This window comes from Protomyctophum bolini (genome assembly GCF_963924005.1).
Source record: "Protomyctophum bolini genome assembly, chromosome: 4".
NCBI lineage: Eukaryota > Metazoa > Chordata > Actinopteri > Myctophiformes > Myctophidae > Protomyctophum > Protomyctophum bolini.
In genome coordinates, this window is record NC_137865.1 from 39,073,454 (window position 1) to 39,091,604 (window position 18,151).

The 18,151-nt window shown below is 41.3% G+C and overlaps 1 protein-coding gene across 1 annotated transcript; it reads right to left on the reverse strand.

Moving 5' to 3' along the window:
- Positions 1-5,690: 5,690 nt before the first annotated feature.
- On the reverse strand, positions 5,691-18,038 carry vps4a (vacuolar protein sorting 4 homolog A). Its single transcript, XM_080761411.1, has 11 exons — positions 17,863-18,038; positions 16,881-16,992; positions 15,840-15,984; positions 15,085-15,146; positions 14,519-14,638; positions 13,455-13,611; positions 12,498-12,646; positions 11,957-12,038; positions 10,825-11,044; positions 9,903-10,043; positions 5,691-7,425 (listed from the first exon to the last, which is right to left on the reverse strand). The coding sequence occupies exons 1-11, from the start codon at positions 17,881-17,883 to the stop codon at positions 7,324-7,326; spliced, it is 1,311 nt and encodes a 436-aa protein (XP_080617537.1). The 5' UTR covers positions 17,884-18,038; the 3' UTR covers positions 5,691-7,323.
- Positions 18,039-18,151: the final 113 nt, after the last annotated feature.

Consider the following 18,151-nt stretch of genomic DNA (forward strand, 5'->3'; position numbering starts at 1 on the left):
AGAGCAGTGAAGAAATGAACATCTGGTTGGATGATGTGAGCTGCACAGGCGACGAATCAGAGCTTGCACTGTGCACACCTAAAGGTTTGAATACAAGTAAGTGATTGATTAAATACTTTATTAGTCAGAAATGTAAACAGTACAGAGTACAGTCAAACACTTAGTCTAAAAGGATATCACTGGAAAAAAATCCTTGCGGTCTTGTTTCCATTCAACAGGTCAGGTACGGGGAACCGGAAAATGTGGTCGTGGTGAAATTGCTGGCGTTGTCTGTGCTAAAAGAGGTAAACATGAATAGGCTAGACAGCGATATAGCCTATTGTTAGGCAGCCAGGCTACTGAATGTATTTTACTGTTGCTTGCTGTCTTTTCACTTTTCCACTTTATTCTTTCCCTCTGTGACGTACCCATCGTCCTCCAGTTTCTGAAGTTATATGTGGCCATAGTCAAATTGAAATTTCCCTGACTAGTGGCACTAGCCAGTCATACTCCGGGCTGAATGTGTCCTCTGGTCACCTGGCCGACCAGTCCTGCTCATCTTTCACAGTACGTGATGACAGAGTGTGGTACCATGTGCAAACTCGGGCTAACGTCTGTGGCAACATGTTCAAGGTGAGCATTTTGTCTACGAACTCTGTGCTGCTGCTGTTGTGAAGACTGTGAAGAATATTTTTCTCAATAGACACAAAAGTCTTGTCCTCTTCTCCAATATGATTTGTGTGTGTCTACTTATAATTCAGCTGCAGGAGGCTACGACAGTGATGCTCTTGGGCACAGCACATTAGAGTTAGAAGAGGTTAAACTGAACCTTATGTTACAGGAGTTCTGATGTAAAACCATGCATTGTGTTTTTTAGCCCAGCTAGAAGCAAAGATGGCAATGTCAGTTCATTGGTCCATCTGTCCATCCAACACTTTGACCTTTCTTCTAGTGCCACCCTGAGGCCAAAATGGAAACGTTGCACAACAAGATAATATATTTTAATATAATACCATGAGAAAATTGCAAGAGTAACTATTTTGATGTATTTTCTTCTAGCGCATGCTAAGTCAGAAATGTTCACACAATATATAGAAAAAATGGAATGGGTAGATTGCCATGAAACATGTGATGTATGTCCAACACTTTGGACCCAAACAAAATATCTCACATAGTACTCACTACTAGGGTGTTAGGAGTAGGACCAAGGCTTTTAAACTCTTAGTCTTCTCATTTTATTATGATGTATTGTATGACTGATTTGCTGTTACACTTTCTAATTATGTAGTACATAACATCGATTACAAGCTGGCTAGATATTCACTCACTCGACTGATCATTCATGTAACCTCTGTCTTACAGACCAATGGCACCCATGCCACCTACTCCAACAGTTTATTTGTCTACCCTGAAAACGATGGATCTGCACCCCTGAGTTTCCCCTTCTCTTGTACCTATCCCTTGTACGCAGAGGCCAGCCTTGCAGCTATCAGTCCATTCCTTCAGTAAGTAACCTACTATATATAAAAGTTGCTAATGGTGCTGAAAACACAGGCATCGACATGCGACAGTTAAAACAAATCTATAAAACATCTTTAAATGAATTGCTGCCATACCATTATATTTGTAGGCCTATAGCACATTTCATATGCAGGAAAACATACCTGAATTATTATTATTTTTCTCTTTCAATGTAGCACTTTGAGATTGTCTTCAGAAATGAAGATAAATAAGTGCGTAACAAATAGAAATTATCTTTTCATCATTAATTTATTAATATTATTATACCACTGGTACGTTATGATCCTTTTAAGTGCCATGTTTCCTTGACAGGATGGAGTTGGACAATAGCATTTCAAGCGTGGCCTCACAACCCAACACCTCCGTGACCTTATTTCAAAACGCCAACTACACAGAGCCTTACCCGGCAGGTAACCTCACCTTGACGGTGGGCTCTACCCTGCACGTACAAGTGTCTGTGGAGGAAATGGATGAGAGGTTTGTGGTCGTTCTGTACGACTGCTACGCCAGTCACTCGTCAAGCCCAGAAGACTCTGAACGATACTACTACATCAAAAACATGTATGTGTAATTTCCTCAGCCTCAGCAGAACAATATAAAATAGAGGGTTGGGTTGGAGTGGGGTATGGTGTGTGTGTGTGTGTGTGTGTGTGTGTGTGTGTGTGTGTGTGGTGGAATCCAGTGGTGGAAAAAGTACTCAAGTGTTTTACTTAAGCTAAGTAAGAGTATCAATACTGCAATTTTGTAAAAGTACTGTAGTATTGGCATCAAAATGTACTTAAAGGAAAGGAATGAGGGATGAGAATGAGATAGTGATGTGGCATGGGCTTACAACCGGACCGATTTGTACCCCCTAGGTGTCCAGGTCGTCCAGGTCAGGTGACAGTGGATGAGAACGGCACTTCCCTCAAGGCTAGATTTTCTACCCTGCTCTTCCTGTTCGGAAGAACAAGAAGCCAAGGCGACATGTTCCTTCACTGTACACTCCACATGTGTGACCAGACAGCCTCCTCTTGTACTCCTGTAAGTTTCACACTGCTCCATTTCATTCACTTGACATATTGCCAACCTTTTACAAAGTATACAGTGGTTTGTTTGGTCTTTGAGGAACCCTTTACCTTTCATTTAATTATGGTATGAAAATGAAACTTGCAAAGACTTGGAAACTTGCTTTAGATAGGTAGTCCGACGTGGGATTTCCACTATGACGGTTTTATCTGACAAGGCTTTGTTATGTTGCATTTTGAATGCATTTTAACATTCGATTTGAAAAGCTGAAAATAAACTGAAAATAGCCCCTTAATGGCTCAGTAATGTTAGCCAGAATATATATTTTCTTCTTTTTATTGACCTTTGAGTAAATGTAAACAGACAAAATATATATAACATTAAACTAAAGCCTACAAAAACATGTTGGCAGTGGTGTATGGTCAAAGCTGTGATTAGACAAAAACATGTTGGCAGTGGTCCTTTAAATCAGTATTAGTGCAGATGTTCGGGAAGTACTGTGAATATACTCCACTGGCTCTATTTTTGACATGCTATATACCTAAACTTCTTTGCCTTTTTATTTACTATTTTGAAAACATTTTAAAATTGTTCAACTAGCCGATCTACATCGACACGCTTGTAGATCGGCTATTTGAACTATTCAAAAATGTTTTTCAAAATAGTAAAAAAAGGCAAAGAAGTTTAGGAATAAGGGGTATATCACTGGCGAAAATAGGACTGTCTGTTGTGTTTTCTATTCACCTGTGTATATTTACTCATATTCTCTCACCATTGACAGACCTGCTCAAGGAGGGCCAAACGCTTCGCTCGCAGAACTGCAGGACTACCCCTCAAATTCATGACCATTGGGCCGATCAGCTGTGAGTATCAAGAACAACATTAAGAAATATAGAATGTTATGAAATCCAACAATCTGTTGACATATAATAACAATAATGTTAACGTTGACTAATTTATTATATCTTTTTTTTTTGTTGTTGCTTTGGATCTTCGGGGGACACGCTATAGTGGAGTGAACCAGTGGACATCTTTAAATGACTCCAATATATTCCATTTCGTATAATATGATTGTCAAGATTGTGTATGCTTGTTTGATTTGAAATATGCTATTTCGTCCTTCATCCAATCTAATTAAACAGTAAAAAAAATGTCATTAAACATTCGTGGTTTTTTTATTTATTAAAGTGACATGCATTGTAAAGGCTGTTGGTTCCAATTCTCTTGTGGGATCATTTTGACTCCTTTTCATGAAGAGCCACATTTACATGTGCTCAAAATGATGAGTTTTTTCCAAAGTTGTATGCATTGCATGGCTCCAAATCCTTCACTGAAGATCACTCAAGACAATTGATCAGAGTTCAAAATTCTTCCAAAACGTCATCTTCACTTATTCACTACTTTAACCTGTATGCAGATAAGTAAGGCCTGACTCACACCTTCACAACAGATTGATGTATAGCTGATGCATGAGACTTATTTACTGATGCAAGCTCAGTGAGGGGGAGGGGGGGGCAGTCGAAACACAGCCGAAAGCCGTACAACAAAAATGTTGTGTCAAACCATGTGACTTCCATTGGAAATGCATTGGGAGCTTGCATCAGTAAACAAGTCTCATACATCTAGCATGCATCAATGTTGTATGCTAGATCGAAAGGTGTGGGTCAGGCCTAAGCCTGGGACGGAGGCTAGCATGTATGTGAGTCCAGTACCATCCGGTACCATCTCATAGCAGAGCAGATATAGCCTGGTTAACCACTCCCCCTTGAATACGTTTCATTCCAAAATGCAGTGTGATTTCAAGGGGGAGTGGTTAACCAGGCTAGAGCAGTTATTCACAAAAATCTCTCATGGGTCTATAGTGTTTCTTTCTATTCTTAACTTTCTATTAATAACTAGTGCGCTGATACAAACACTTTACAGCTGTCAGTAGTGAAGAGTGAAAAGATTTAAGTGTGAGCAAAGGGCCTTGTGGCCAACTAACTTAGTACTTAGATACTTTCCACCACTGCCTATACAGTACCTTCATATTATATGCTATGCGGGTTTGGGCACAGCAGTGGCAGACATTTTCTGGTTCATATAATATTCATATATAGTATTTTAAGCCCAGAATCAAGCCATCCAGGATCCTGGTGAATCATAACCATAAAACATTAGATTCTGTGAGGAGAAAAATCAAGAATCACCAGGATCCCAGGTGGTTTGATTCTAGGCTTAAAGTGTTTTTGGAAATCTCTATGGTGTCTGGATCAATGGAAACAAAAAATGGGCGTCACTGCTATGCCCTATATGTTGTGGGTGTTAGCCTTCAAAACATTAATTTGGACTCGAGAGTGGCAACTTAAAATGGTTGTGTTTGAGCCAATAATCTTGTGAACATCTTATCTTAACATACAGCGAGCCACAGTGCTTAGGACTTAGAGTACAATAAGCTCAGCAGTTTGAACAAACAGTCTGGAAACAACTAGAGAATGTCTTGACACACTGAGCCACAGTTTTCCAATGCTTTACGTTATTCTGGCTGTTAGCTTTCAAAACATGTTTTGGTTTCGGAGTCAAGAATAGGGCAACCAACTTGGTGGGGTTTGAACGATACATTTTAACAGCGATTCGATATGCATACATGGGTGACGATATACATGGACAACAATATTGGTTCATTCACACGATTCAATGATTTAAATTCGACAGTAACTAATACCAAATAAATTAAGTGTGTGAAACATGCGTGGATACTGGATAGTACATTTACTCAAGTCAAAAAACCCTCCTCAGAGCAGACACAGGCAGCTTTAACTGGCTAGTATTTCTAAAATGTTTGGATTAAAACGGCGATCGTGCCCGAACGGTGGGTCATACCGGGACGGCGGACAGCTCGTTGGATCTGGCCTGGCCCGAGTCTGGGGCGCGAAAAGGTTACTCCCAGTCACTTGGGGTAACCAAGTGACTGCTGGGGTTACGGGGTAGTGTAGCCAAGTGACTGCTGTGCTAACCCGTCTCTGCTTATTAGCTGTGGCCTAATATTTAACCGTTTCGGGTTGAGGTATTAGGTAATCTTCTCAGGTTGTAAACAGTTGTGAATTGAAGTGAAACCTTTTATCCAACTACTTGGCCCACCCCAATATGCTAGGTATCACCAGCTAGAAATTATACAACAAAATGTGTCACATTATTTGAAATTGAAGTTTTTATTAATTCAAGTTAAGAGTAGTAGTCATGGTTACATGGGCCAACGATAAAATTCTGGACCATAATTGACCCTGAATTGAACCAGTAGCTACACAAAAAATGTTAGGGGTATACCTCAACAAGCAGGATTACTCAATTAGGCAGATAGTGACCATGAAATAAAAGCAGAATTTGTAGTGCAAGATTATTGGTTGGTATGGCTGCATTACACAAAGAACCAGCATTCAAGTGTAATACTGAAAGAAAAAGAACTATGCTTTGTTCAAAGTTATCTGGCTATCTAATCCTGCATCTTCATATCCGTCATGTTTTTAACAAAATGGTACTCTGTATGGACATGAGGGTATTGATTTGAGCTCACTCTTTGTGGACACCAACAGAGAGACTTTGCGTATGCTACATGCCTGCCTGTCACTTGTGGAGCAATAGGAAGCTCCTGTTGTAAAGGGATTTTGTGTTATGTATTGTATATTTTAATGTATTGTACCTTGATTCATGGGTTTTTTATTATTGTTTGGACCCAATGTTTTATACATTTGTGTCAATAAACTAACTAACTATCTTTGAGGGACCCATTTTATTTGCAATTGGTCTACTTCTTGATCTAACAAAATAACTCCCAAACATTGAACTCGCTGACATAACATGGTCAACAGAGGATATACAGTACTCAAGTGTAAACAACTCTCACCTTCAACAAGAAACTATGAAGTGGGTCAGTCTGTCATACAGTAAAACAAATTGAAATAGGTGATATGAATAAATAAATAGTGCTAACACTGTTTGGAAATAAATATCTGAACCACCTGACCTTAAAAATAAAAAATAAAAATTCAAAACCTTTTCCAGGACCGGGAAACAGGAATTTCCTGACCCTGGGAACCCCGTTGATACTACTATATTCCTAATTTGAATAACCAATGATTTGTTTTCAGAGGCAGAAACATCCATCATTACATTTAAAATGATACAATAAATGAGCTGCTCTTTGTGAAAGTGAAATGAGTAGTTTAGGTTTCCAAATACTTGTTAAAGTGTAGCTGTAGAGAGACGTCGGGTGTGTTGTGAATCTAGCAGAACCAAATAAACATGAACAGGCTGTTAAATAATACCAAATAAATACATTAACACAAAATGTAACACACAAAACTTTCCTTCAAAAGCTTTTCAAAGGTCACAGTTTCTGGATTTGTAGTGACCCAAACAAAGTGCAGTATGGCAAAAACAAAAAAGCCCTTCGGTCGCCAGTGGAGGCTTAGAGAGGGAAACATTTGTCATATCATTTGTTTTAATGTTCTTGCCAATGTAGGTTTGATGTAAACAATTATTGTATATATATGTAGTAGACTTGCCTGCCTACTGTCTGAAATGGGGCTTGACATCACAGAGTCGGCAAATCGCTTTCTACCAAGATGCATTTTTTGTTTTCTATTGCACTTGTTCCAACTTCCTCCATGGATAAAACAAAACAAAAACGGGACGGGTGGATTAGAAGTACAGAATATACAATTCTTCAGTGTATTTCTTACACACCAGCGTTGTTCTTTTGTGGTACTTGAACCCTTCAGGCGGAATAGGGGTTCACTTTCTTTCTTTCTTCCAACATTATGTCTCTCCTGTCCCTCAACCCTCCATTCCAAAGTCGTCTGTGAACTTCTTGACCTTGAACAAGTCCTCAGAGTTGACCGTGGGTCGTGTGGTGGCCAGAGAGCGCAGCATGTCAGACTGGAGAGCAAAGAGAAACACACAAAACATTTACTATACTATGAAGGTTAAAACCATTGAGAACCGAGGCCAAGTCTACGAAATGTTATCTTCTAAATTATGTTGCTATACCAGTGGTTCTCAAACTTGTTCAGAAACCCGTCCACCAGTGACATCATCGTTAAGCAGATTTATTTTTTAAACAAGATTTCTTTCAAAGAATATTTAGATTTGTATTATGAACAAAAACACAGAATTTTATCATGAACATTAGTGAGGACCAATTATATGAACGTAGGTTGAAAAGTGGTGAAGTGGTCCTTTAATATAATTATGTAGTTGGCTGCAGACCCCTATCCCAAAATATGTTGGGATAGGGGACCCATAGAAGCAATGATTTGAGTTAAAAATGTTCGCTTGAAAAAAACAATATATATATTATATATATATTCATTGCACAAATGTTCAAAATTCTTCTAAAATAGAAGATCTACAAGTTCAGTGCAGCACGAAGTAATGCGCTATGAGCTTATATATCTGCTATTGTTTAACACAATCAGCACCGGGATTTCTTTCAAAATAGAAGCTCGGGCGCTGGGAAGATATGTCCGCTTTTACTCTGTAAAGAAAACAAATCGTGAGACATATTTTTGCTTGCTTACCTTGCTATTGTTACGATAAAATCGCTTGATGATCCCTCGCGTTCATATTTTGAATGAGAGGCAGGTCAGAAGTCAGAAATGAAGAGCTTAGTATATCCATTTGATCAAAACCCACGGAGAGCTCCCTAGATTAGGAGATACGAGGGATTCTTTCTGCAGCAGTAAACAGGGAAGTGAACGGGACCGCGGATGTGCGAAGAGCAAGGAGTATGGTGGCCTTGGAAGGCAAAAAAAATAAAAATAAAAATATATTTTTCTCTCCTTTGATATCAATGAAAATGCGCTATGACGTGTATACACGTCCTAGCAACCCGTCGGTTGGATTAGTTATGTCTAAAACAGTCTGTAAAAGTCCCTTTTACAGTCTAAAAGGGTTAATAGCCACAGCCAAAAAGGTTAAAGTGGTTCAAATCTAAAGTGACACAGCAGACAGCAAAAACCAAAAACTGGCATAAAAACAGTATACTGGGAATAAGACTGCAAGCCCTGGTTCCAATAAAGTACACGCTCCCCACTGGCCACACGTTAATAACTCGCAATCTAAATCATCCCGTCCAATTCTAAGAAAAGATCATGTGTTAGACGGGCCCCCGCTGTCCACTGTGTCCAGTCGCTAGTCGTGATAGATTTACCTCCCGTTGGCTACATTTAAGGGCCTCACACACCGTCTGCGAACGCCGCGCGACAAAACAGCCGCCTCCGTTATTTTCAATGAACCTATCGCACACCGGCGGCGTCCGACACTCGTTCACGCCTCGCCTGACGCTCCGATACGCCACCGTTCTATTTTTCAGGCGTTGCCGCGCGGCAACGCCTGTGCCGCGTCGCTGCGCACCCGGTGTGTGTTGGGCTTTAGCTGCTACAGTGGACAGCCACATCCGGCATAACATCCGGTGTGTGTTGGGCTTTAGCTGCTACAGTGGACAGCCACATCCGGCATAACATCCGGTCAGTCTGTAAAAGTGCTCCGTTGCTATGAATCGATTGGGCGCTATCATTTAATGGATTAAATAACCCTGGGCAATTAGAGTGTTAAAAAGTGAGTGACACTCACAGACAACAGTTGCTTCATTTTAGTGGGTTTTGTGGCAGCGCCATTAGAGACTCGGGGCTCTATTTCCGTCAGTGCTAAACCCCTTATCCCGAAACTTCTTTGCCTTTTTTATTTTTACTATTTTGAAAAACAGTCGATTTATATTAATGCATTGTGAGCTTGTAGATTGGCTATTTGAACTATTCAAAAAATGATAAATTTTTTATAAAAAAGCAAAGAAATGTAGGGATAAGGGGTATAGCACTGACCAAAACCAGCTCAGTGGCCTTGTGGTTAGAGTGTCCGCCCTGAGACTGGGAGGTCGGGGTTCGATCCCCGGCCAGGTCATACCAAAGACTGGGACCCAGTGCCTCCCTGCTTGACACTCAAGGGCTGTATTTTGCGTGTCTTAAGTACAAGGTCTTATTCCCTAACTTGAGTAAACTAAAGACCTGGAGGCGTGGTCAATGCCATTTGGCTATTCTGAGTGGCCAAAGAGCATTGACCACGCCTCCAGGTCTTTAGTTTACTCAAGTTAGGGAATAAGACCTGGTACTTAAGACACGCAAAATACAGCCCTCAGCATCAAGGGTTGGATTGGGGGTAAGTCCCTGCGACATACTAGCGTCATGTCCAGGGGGTGTACTTGTACATCAAGCTGCCTCACGCTACAGAAACAGGAGATAGCTCCTGCCCTATGGGCCTCATGGCTCATGGCTACTTACTTTACTTACTGACCAAAACAGACCAACTGACCAAAACGTACTGACCCAAAGTGTGTTTAAGTGTTGTGTGTCACTCACCATGCACACGATGGGTTCCAGTAACTTGTCACTAGGCACCTCCATCCAGGTCATCTCCATGGCAGCAGGGTCACCGGGGGAGCACGGGGTCAAGAGGTCATCCACCATTAACTGGCTGTTACTGCGGGACGGACCGCATACCTACAGGTACACAATACAGAAACGTTTAGACTAAATCTTGATCCAATCTCGTATGTTCCATGTTTCACGCCATTTTGTTTTCACAAATAAGCAACACTAACACACTCACATTAGGTGTGTCACAATTATTACATAATCGTCTAATCGCAATTATTTGAGATGATCGCTATTATTTTTCATGAAAGATGTTTTTTTTACCACTTTGACATGTTGTAAGCTTGTAGATCAGCCATTTACTCTATTTTTTTTAACCTTTTTTAAAGTATAAAATCTATTAAAATGCCAGTCATTTCTTGGTTATTTGTCATGTCTGCCCTGTGCACTTTTTTATTACAAAGCCTAAAAGGCAAACAGAAATGTAATTTATATTCATAACGTTCCAATTTCCAATGCCAACAATGCAATTACATCATTAATCGCAATTATTTGTGTGACAATTAATTGTCAACTTGACAGCCCTATCTCACATCACAAACTAATCAATTTAGTTTATAGCAATAATCCATACTAATTAAAAACATGTCATAAACAGACAACATGGTGGGATCTGAGATCCCAGAAGTGATGCTTTATCTATACTCGGCCGGTGCCAACATATCAACGTTTTAGATGATGTCGGTTAGTAAAAACAGAGAGATGTGTTGGGGTGAGCGGTAAGTCACTTATTGCCATGGCTTCAGTGACGTCATGTTGTTGTTTCCCCAACCACCGTGGTGAGTAGGTTATCACCTAAAACTGGAGTATGCGGTGGGCCTTTACTTTCTCTGCAAAACAAGCACACCTTTTTGAAGTGCGTGGCAGACTGGACTTTCCTGACGGGCTGCATGAGCGCATCTCGGACGATGATACTGATGTCGGCTCCAGAGTAGCCTTCTGTCTTGTGCGCCAGCTGCCGCAAGTCGGGTTCGCTCAGGCTATGTGGCGTGTTGCCGAGGTGCAGGCGGAACATTGTGGACCTGGCCGGCTCCTCAGGCAGAGGAATGTAGATACGCTTCTCAAACCTGAGTCAGAATGCAAAATAGGAGGTGTCAATCATATGAATTTGTTTGTTAAATTAACCCACTCAGGATGGGAACCCCTTTTGGTGTTTTAAACATTACGTTATACTTTAGCTGTTGATAAATAGCAGATCTACAAGCTCCAAGTGCGACGTTACGAGCTTGTAGATCTGCTTTTGAAAAATCGTGAAAATGTGGTTGATATCTTTGAATATATATTCTTCCAGAGCAAACGTTTTTGAGTGGTGCAACCACTCCAAGGAACAGCAATGTCCGTGTTAAACTATGTGTTAACCTATGTGTGTGGCTATGAGTACCAGTAGGGGCAAAAGTGGCGCTGTTGTGCCAGAAACAGAGAGAGAAAGATAGTGTTGCACTGTTGCCTAGTGCTAATTACAGAGAGAGAGAGAGAGAGAGAGAGAGAGTCAGGGGGAGAGGGGAGTTGCACCACTCAGTTCACACAGGTGTGATTTTTAACTCAAATCTTTGCTTCTGGGGGGTCCCTGGAACAACATATTTTGAGATTGGGGTCTGCAGCCAAATACAGGTAATTCTGGGGCTCCATGACATGTAATAGTTTGAGAACGACTGACATAGAAACATGGGTTTTTCAGAAATCTTTCAGGATTTAGAAAACATTTTGTTCTGCATGCATTTTTCACCTGCATGCGGAACACCACCCTATTGCTCGTAGTTAAACACCCCTGCTGACAGGTGCTGTAGGATCCGTTAATGCAGCAACAAAGAACCTGTTCCCTGTCTGGCTTCACTCCCACAAACACAGTTGTATTTATTGGAAGGGCTGGCCAAGCAACACATACGTTTTAGTCTTCACTAATATACACATACTGTATACAGTGTATAGACGCATTCAAACACACAGTTAACAATGTCTACATTCAGGTGGACCCTGACCTTCTGCGGATGGCAGCGTCTAGGACCCAGGGGATGTTGGTGGCTCCCAGGACCAGGATCCCATCGTTGTTTTGTCCCACACCTGACAGATCAGAGCAGGAGTCAATAGGACAGTTGATAGTGTCATGCAGCATAGGCCTGTGTGGGAGCTGTCAGCCCCTAATTGCGACTGTTGAAATACAAAAATACAAAGAGTCATGTAAAACGAAAACAATTAATCAAAATACAAAAAACTTTTAGGCATGAATAAACTCGGGCAATGTTCATAATTGCAAGATCCAAAAATCTAGTAGTTTTAAGCTGGACCTTCACAGAAAAGGCAGATTCTAGTTACAGGTTCAATGTTCAACTTGTTCAAGGGCTGTTCAGAACAGGGCAGGGCTGGCCTTGACATTGACCAAGCTGCAGTGATGTCATCAATTAGAAAAACAACATTAGGTCATACTCATAATGGCTCTTACAACCTGAATGAATGGCACATTATAAGTTCATGTACTGGATGTACTGGACATGCATAAGTATGTACTGCACAGCATCTCACCTTGCATCTGTACCAGGAACTCTGTTTTGATCCTGCGGGCTGCCTCGCTCTCATTCTCGTTCCTGGAGCCGCACAGCGAGTCCACCTCGTCTATGAAGATGATGGAAGGTTTTTGTTGGCGAGCCAGTTCAAACAGGTTTTTAACCAGCCTGAGAGAGGAAGTGAAGGATGGATGGAGAAAGGTCACAGAAATATTTAATTAAAATAAAAAATGGTATTAAGAAGTTTAATACCATGATGGTTCGACTCTAAAAAGTGAGTCCTTGTAGCCTATGTGTTAAATTGGCCACAATGCCATACAACAGTTTAAAAAAAGGCACGGGTACGTGTATTTACTGTAGCATTCCTGCAACACGTCCCCTGTCCCCAACATTAGATTATGAAATGATTTACAGTGTAGGGTGGGTTGGTGATCAAGGAAAGATACCCAACAGAGATTTCTATTTCTTCTAGGTCAGTGGGGTCCGGGAAACCCCAGGGGTCCTTGAGGCAGTTCCAGGGGGTCCCCAGCTAAATGATAGTTAGGAACCAAATGGACCCTTATGGGTCTGTAACTCTGAGAGTTACAAATGGTCCATTTGTACACTCTTAGAGTTAGATTATTGTATTGAGTTTACAATATAAATTGGGGTCCCAGAGATAGAAATGTCATTAAATGGGGGTCCGCAGCCTAATGCATGTCAAACTGGGGGGGGTTCCTTGAAATTAAACGGGTTGAGAATCACTACTAGAGCCGTACAAATCTTCTCTGGCATGTCTCTTCAAATGGGGGGTCCACGGGCTAATAAATGTAAATATGGGGGTCCTTGACATGAAACAGTTTTGGAACCAGTCTGTTCTAGGTAGTGACAGACATGAAAAATGCTAAATGTAGGATTCCTACAATTGGGAACTCAGGTGTTCCCATTTGGGGAGAACCCCCGATGAACAGTTGTATATTGTAAGAAGGACACCCACTTCTCACTCTCCCCGAGCCATTTGGACATGAGGTCTGAGGAGGAAACGGAGAAGAAGGTGGAGTTGTTGGCCTCTGTGGCGACAGCCTTGGCCAAGTAGGACTTCCCGGTCCCCGGAGGGCCGAACAGCAAGATGCCCCTCCATGGAGTGCGCTTACCTGGGGCAGACATAGTAATATGACATCGTTACATAACCTGGAGCATACATGGGCAAACATAATGCGGCCCTCGGGTAGAATACTCATGACCCGCTTTTTCTTTTCTTCTAAAGTAGTAGCTTAATGAGTAGTATTAAAATGTTATTGTCTTTTTTTATGTCCAATGAATGTAGTTACATAACTATAATTAAAGGCATTTGAAATTAAATAAACATGTTACTTTTCAGCATTCCAATAGATTTTTTCAGGATTTCAATTTAAATAATAGCGAATTATAGCTGATCTACAAGCTCAAAACACATCACAGTGCGACGCGTTTTGAGCTTGTAGATCGGCTATTTTTGCTACGACAGTATTATGCAATTTGGCCCTTTGGAGTGAGTGTGAAAATATAGTGGCCCTCTCCATCGTCAAATTTGCCCACCGCTGACCTGGAGTATTATTATGAATAGAATACGCGTCACTGACGAGTTATTATGGATCCCACCGCAGTTCTAGGAATCCCCGCTGTGATTGGCCGTAGTCGTTGTGATTGACAGTTCTCGTTTTTGCGTCATTAGTCCTACAACTACAACCTATCTCAAACCCTCACCTCCCACGGGGCAGCACACCTAAACCTAACCTTAACCCATGTCTATCCAATGACTAGTCTAAACTAAGTATGCACCCCCCTAAACCTAACCCGAACGGCCTAACCTCAGTAAAACTATGCCTTCCCGGGAGCCAATCAGACACATGGTGAGGCGGGTCTACCCTAGAACGTTGGTGGGATTCATAATCACGCGTCACTGACTGTAGCCCTCTTGCGTCCGACGGGGTGGAGCTTTCAAATCTCTCGATAATGACATACTGTAACAGCAAAATGTCCACTGTGTAACTATGGTCAACCCTTACAGCACAGTAGTACCTGTAAAGAGATGAGGAAATTTGATGGGCAGGATTACGGCTTCCTTGAGAGCTTCCTTGGCCATCTCCAGTCCAGCGACATCATTCCATCTGACGTTGGGTTTCTCCATTACAATGGCACCTGCAAAATAGAAATACACAAATACAAGGTGTTATAGATCAGGGGTTCTCAACCTGGGGGTCGGCTGGAAAATGGAAATTAGAGTTTACATAGTACACAGTACATGCATTAACTTTCCATAATGATTATATCTGGTTTCAGTATTTATTTATGATATATTTTCTCTATTATAAGGTTATAATAGAGGTCAATTTGTATTTGCGCGAGTTAAGAATGGAAGATTATGCCTCCCGGTTTTGGGAGGAAACGGAAGGCAGGGCTTTTCAGAGTAAAAGCTGCCATATCTGCTGGCACTCTAGCGCCTTTATTTTGAGGAATTCCCTGGCTAAAAAGTGTTAACAGAGCTCAAAATTAGATTCTAATGTTATTACATTTGTTATGCATTGCATGTATGCACGCTCTGGTTCATAAATGTACCGTACAGATTATTGTGCACACTCTCTTACCCATAAGTTGCTCCTGCAGTTTCTTCCTCTCTGGGTTCTCACCCTCGCTGTCACTGTCACTCCTAGGAGGGATATAGGATGCACACATTAGGAAGAATGCCAAACATCTACCACTCTAAAATGTTAATGTCGTCTCTGCTGTTTCATCTACTTTTCTTGAAATCAAGCGTAGCGTTAGTTCATTGCGTCACGGAGGGCAGATGGTTTATATGTGTACACGGTTCCCCCTCATTCATTCCCCCTAGTGATCTATACTGCTTCTTTAAATCTGCTGCCTCTCTAGGCCACGCCCTCATTCCCACAGTGCAATTCAGGCGGCTACTTAAGCAGCCTAAGCTCACTTCTCTTCAGCTTCAGCTCGTGCGGCGCTGCGTGACAATTTCCCCCACCTCCCTGGCCTCCTCCCTGTAGTTCTTAGTCCAGGGGTTATGGGATATTATTGTATTGTGTTGTGTTTCATTGTGTTGAATCATGTGTTGATGTGTCATTACTGTGTATTGTTCATGGATTATTGTATCTTTGGCTCTGCTCTGGGGGGTTGTTGATATCAGAGCTGTGTCTTGGTGCACAGATACACGGAGATATTAAATGTGATATCAGAGATAATCAGACCTGTGTCTCGGTACGAAGATCATCTGATATCACATGAGCAGAGCCACACCGCCATACTATCATGCAAAAGCTTTGCAATAAATGGTCTATGATCAATCTGAGCCGAAGTGTCTCAATTAACTGTGAAATACGAGTGAGCATACTTGTCATTGCCCTGGGCCTCTTTCACAGGCTTCTTGCCGCCTTTCTCTTTGTTCTTCAGGTAGTCTTTTAGCTTCTCCGCTCTGTCCAGGTACTGCATGCACTTCCCTCGTATGCTTTCCTTCGCTTTGTCACTATGGGCTTCATCTGAAGAAGAGAAAATACACACAGTAAAACAAAGGAGCACAGAATGTGTTAAAAAAAATCTTCTTAAATCCTAACAGTTGTCTGAAAAACCTATGTTTCAGTGGTTCTCAAACTTTTCATGTCAAGAACCCCTAGAGTTATTGTGTATTTGGCCCCCCTACCTCCTCTCTCTTAGCCGCAGTACTGCAAGCGATACGACGCATTTTGCTTCAATATACTCCTCGTGAGAAAGAAAAGTCCTATCTGATGGTATTTGATTGTGGGCAAGCAAATCCACTGTTGTCAACTTGTCATGTTATAAGCAACTTTCTGCCAATAAGCTCTTTGAAGCACTGCATATTTCTACGTCTTCTTTTTCAGCATGTAAGATGAATTCCATTTCCAAAGCAAGTTCTACATCATTGAACATCCTGCGTGTGCCATTTCTAAAAATGTATTTATTACCTATTCAGTTTTTATTTTCTTTTTTAATTGAACATAAGCAGAATGTTGAGTGAGTGCTCCCGAAAATAACTTTGCTCACATACTGGCGATAATGAGCACATGCGGGTAACAGTCAAGTGTAAATCACAGCAAAAGAACACACGCTTCACAAGAGTTGACAAGGTTGCTCGAATAATAACAGTGGACCTTTGTGAAACCAAAGGCTTTCAGATACAAAATAGATAATCCCTTCCATGGAGGTGCAATATTTAAGCAGATAGGACTTGTATTTCTAATGAAGTAGGTTGTCTATGGAAAGAATTGCAACGTATAGGTTGCATCATTGCATGGAGAAGCAAACACCCTCGGTCGCTTCCGAGGTTCTCTCTCTTGGTGATGGGTGTTAAAGGCAAGCATGATACTGCGGAGGTATTCAACACTGTAGGACTGTAATGTATGAATATTGTACTCACATTTGATAGCATGCAGGAAGTATTCCACGGCATGCTGATAAAGGCGTAAGGCCTCCTCATAGTTCTTTGCCTTGTCCTCCTCTGTGGCTTTGGTAACAAGATCAATCGCTTTCTACAAGAAAAAAAAAATCACTCCCGTGTGAAGTGAGGGGCACTCTTATCATCATACATCATCATGACATAACATGTCGATTTGCTCAGACAAATTACGTAAATTCTCCATTCATTGTCAATGGGAATTTTTGTTAGGACAAAATAGCTTTAAAAAAATATATATAATAATATAATATACTTGGAGGTGGGCAGAAAGGAATGCGAGGAGGATGGAACTAGGGAAATAGAAGTTTCACAATTCACATTCTTGTTCATGTTAAGAGTCAGCATCTGACCTAATGATGGTAAACACAACTGTAACCGGAGTACCTCTGTGTTAAATTGGCTATTTTTGACTAAATGTTAAACTTTAATAATTTGGAAAAAGTTTTTTAAGTAAACTATAAAATGATTAGCATATGCTTAAACATTCGACAATTAATTATTGCTACAAAACCTGTATATACAGGTCCAGTCAATAGTCGTTATTTATGTTTACAGTATGAGACAGAAGTTATTCCACTAGAATGTCAAGTTGTCAACCCTAACAAAACACACAACCAGATGTTTGTTTGACTAGCTAGTCAGCATCAGCACCATCTGTGTTGTTGTGGGCACTGCCAGCTAGCTCACAACTTGAGCAGCAGCTATAGGCTAACAATCACAATTAAGCTACGCTAGCAGCATAATATAATAATGTGGCAATCGTTGGCTGCACCCTGCCACGACGCTTTGTGTAATCGTAGATAAGGCCGTTCATACAATTTGTCCAGTTTCCAGTGTGACAGGTGGAATCTGTTCAATGGCAGGAAAAAGATGCAGCTCACTAACGCTGTTAGCTCTGTATTGCTAGCTGTTAGCTAACCTTCAGCAGCTAGCTAAATCATACCTGCAATGTTGACGTTGTCATTTCATCTCTCTTCTGCTGTCCGCCCAAATGTCTCGGCTCTCTGTTGTCTTGAGAATCTAGCCTGCCAACTGTGTTGTATTCTCAAGGGGACAGAATTAAGACAGCTTTACGTCGGTCTAGCATCAACACTGCTGTTGTCGTGCCAACATCTCTGCTTTGCTATCATTATTGGCAGTTCATGGCGCCTCCCAGCGGACATATGGATGTCTTCCCAAATCACACTCATAAGGCTCACATAATAAGATGTCAAATGTATTTTAAATAGCTT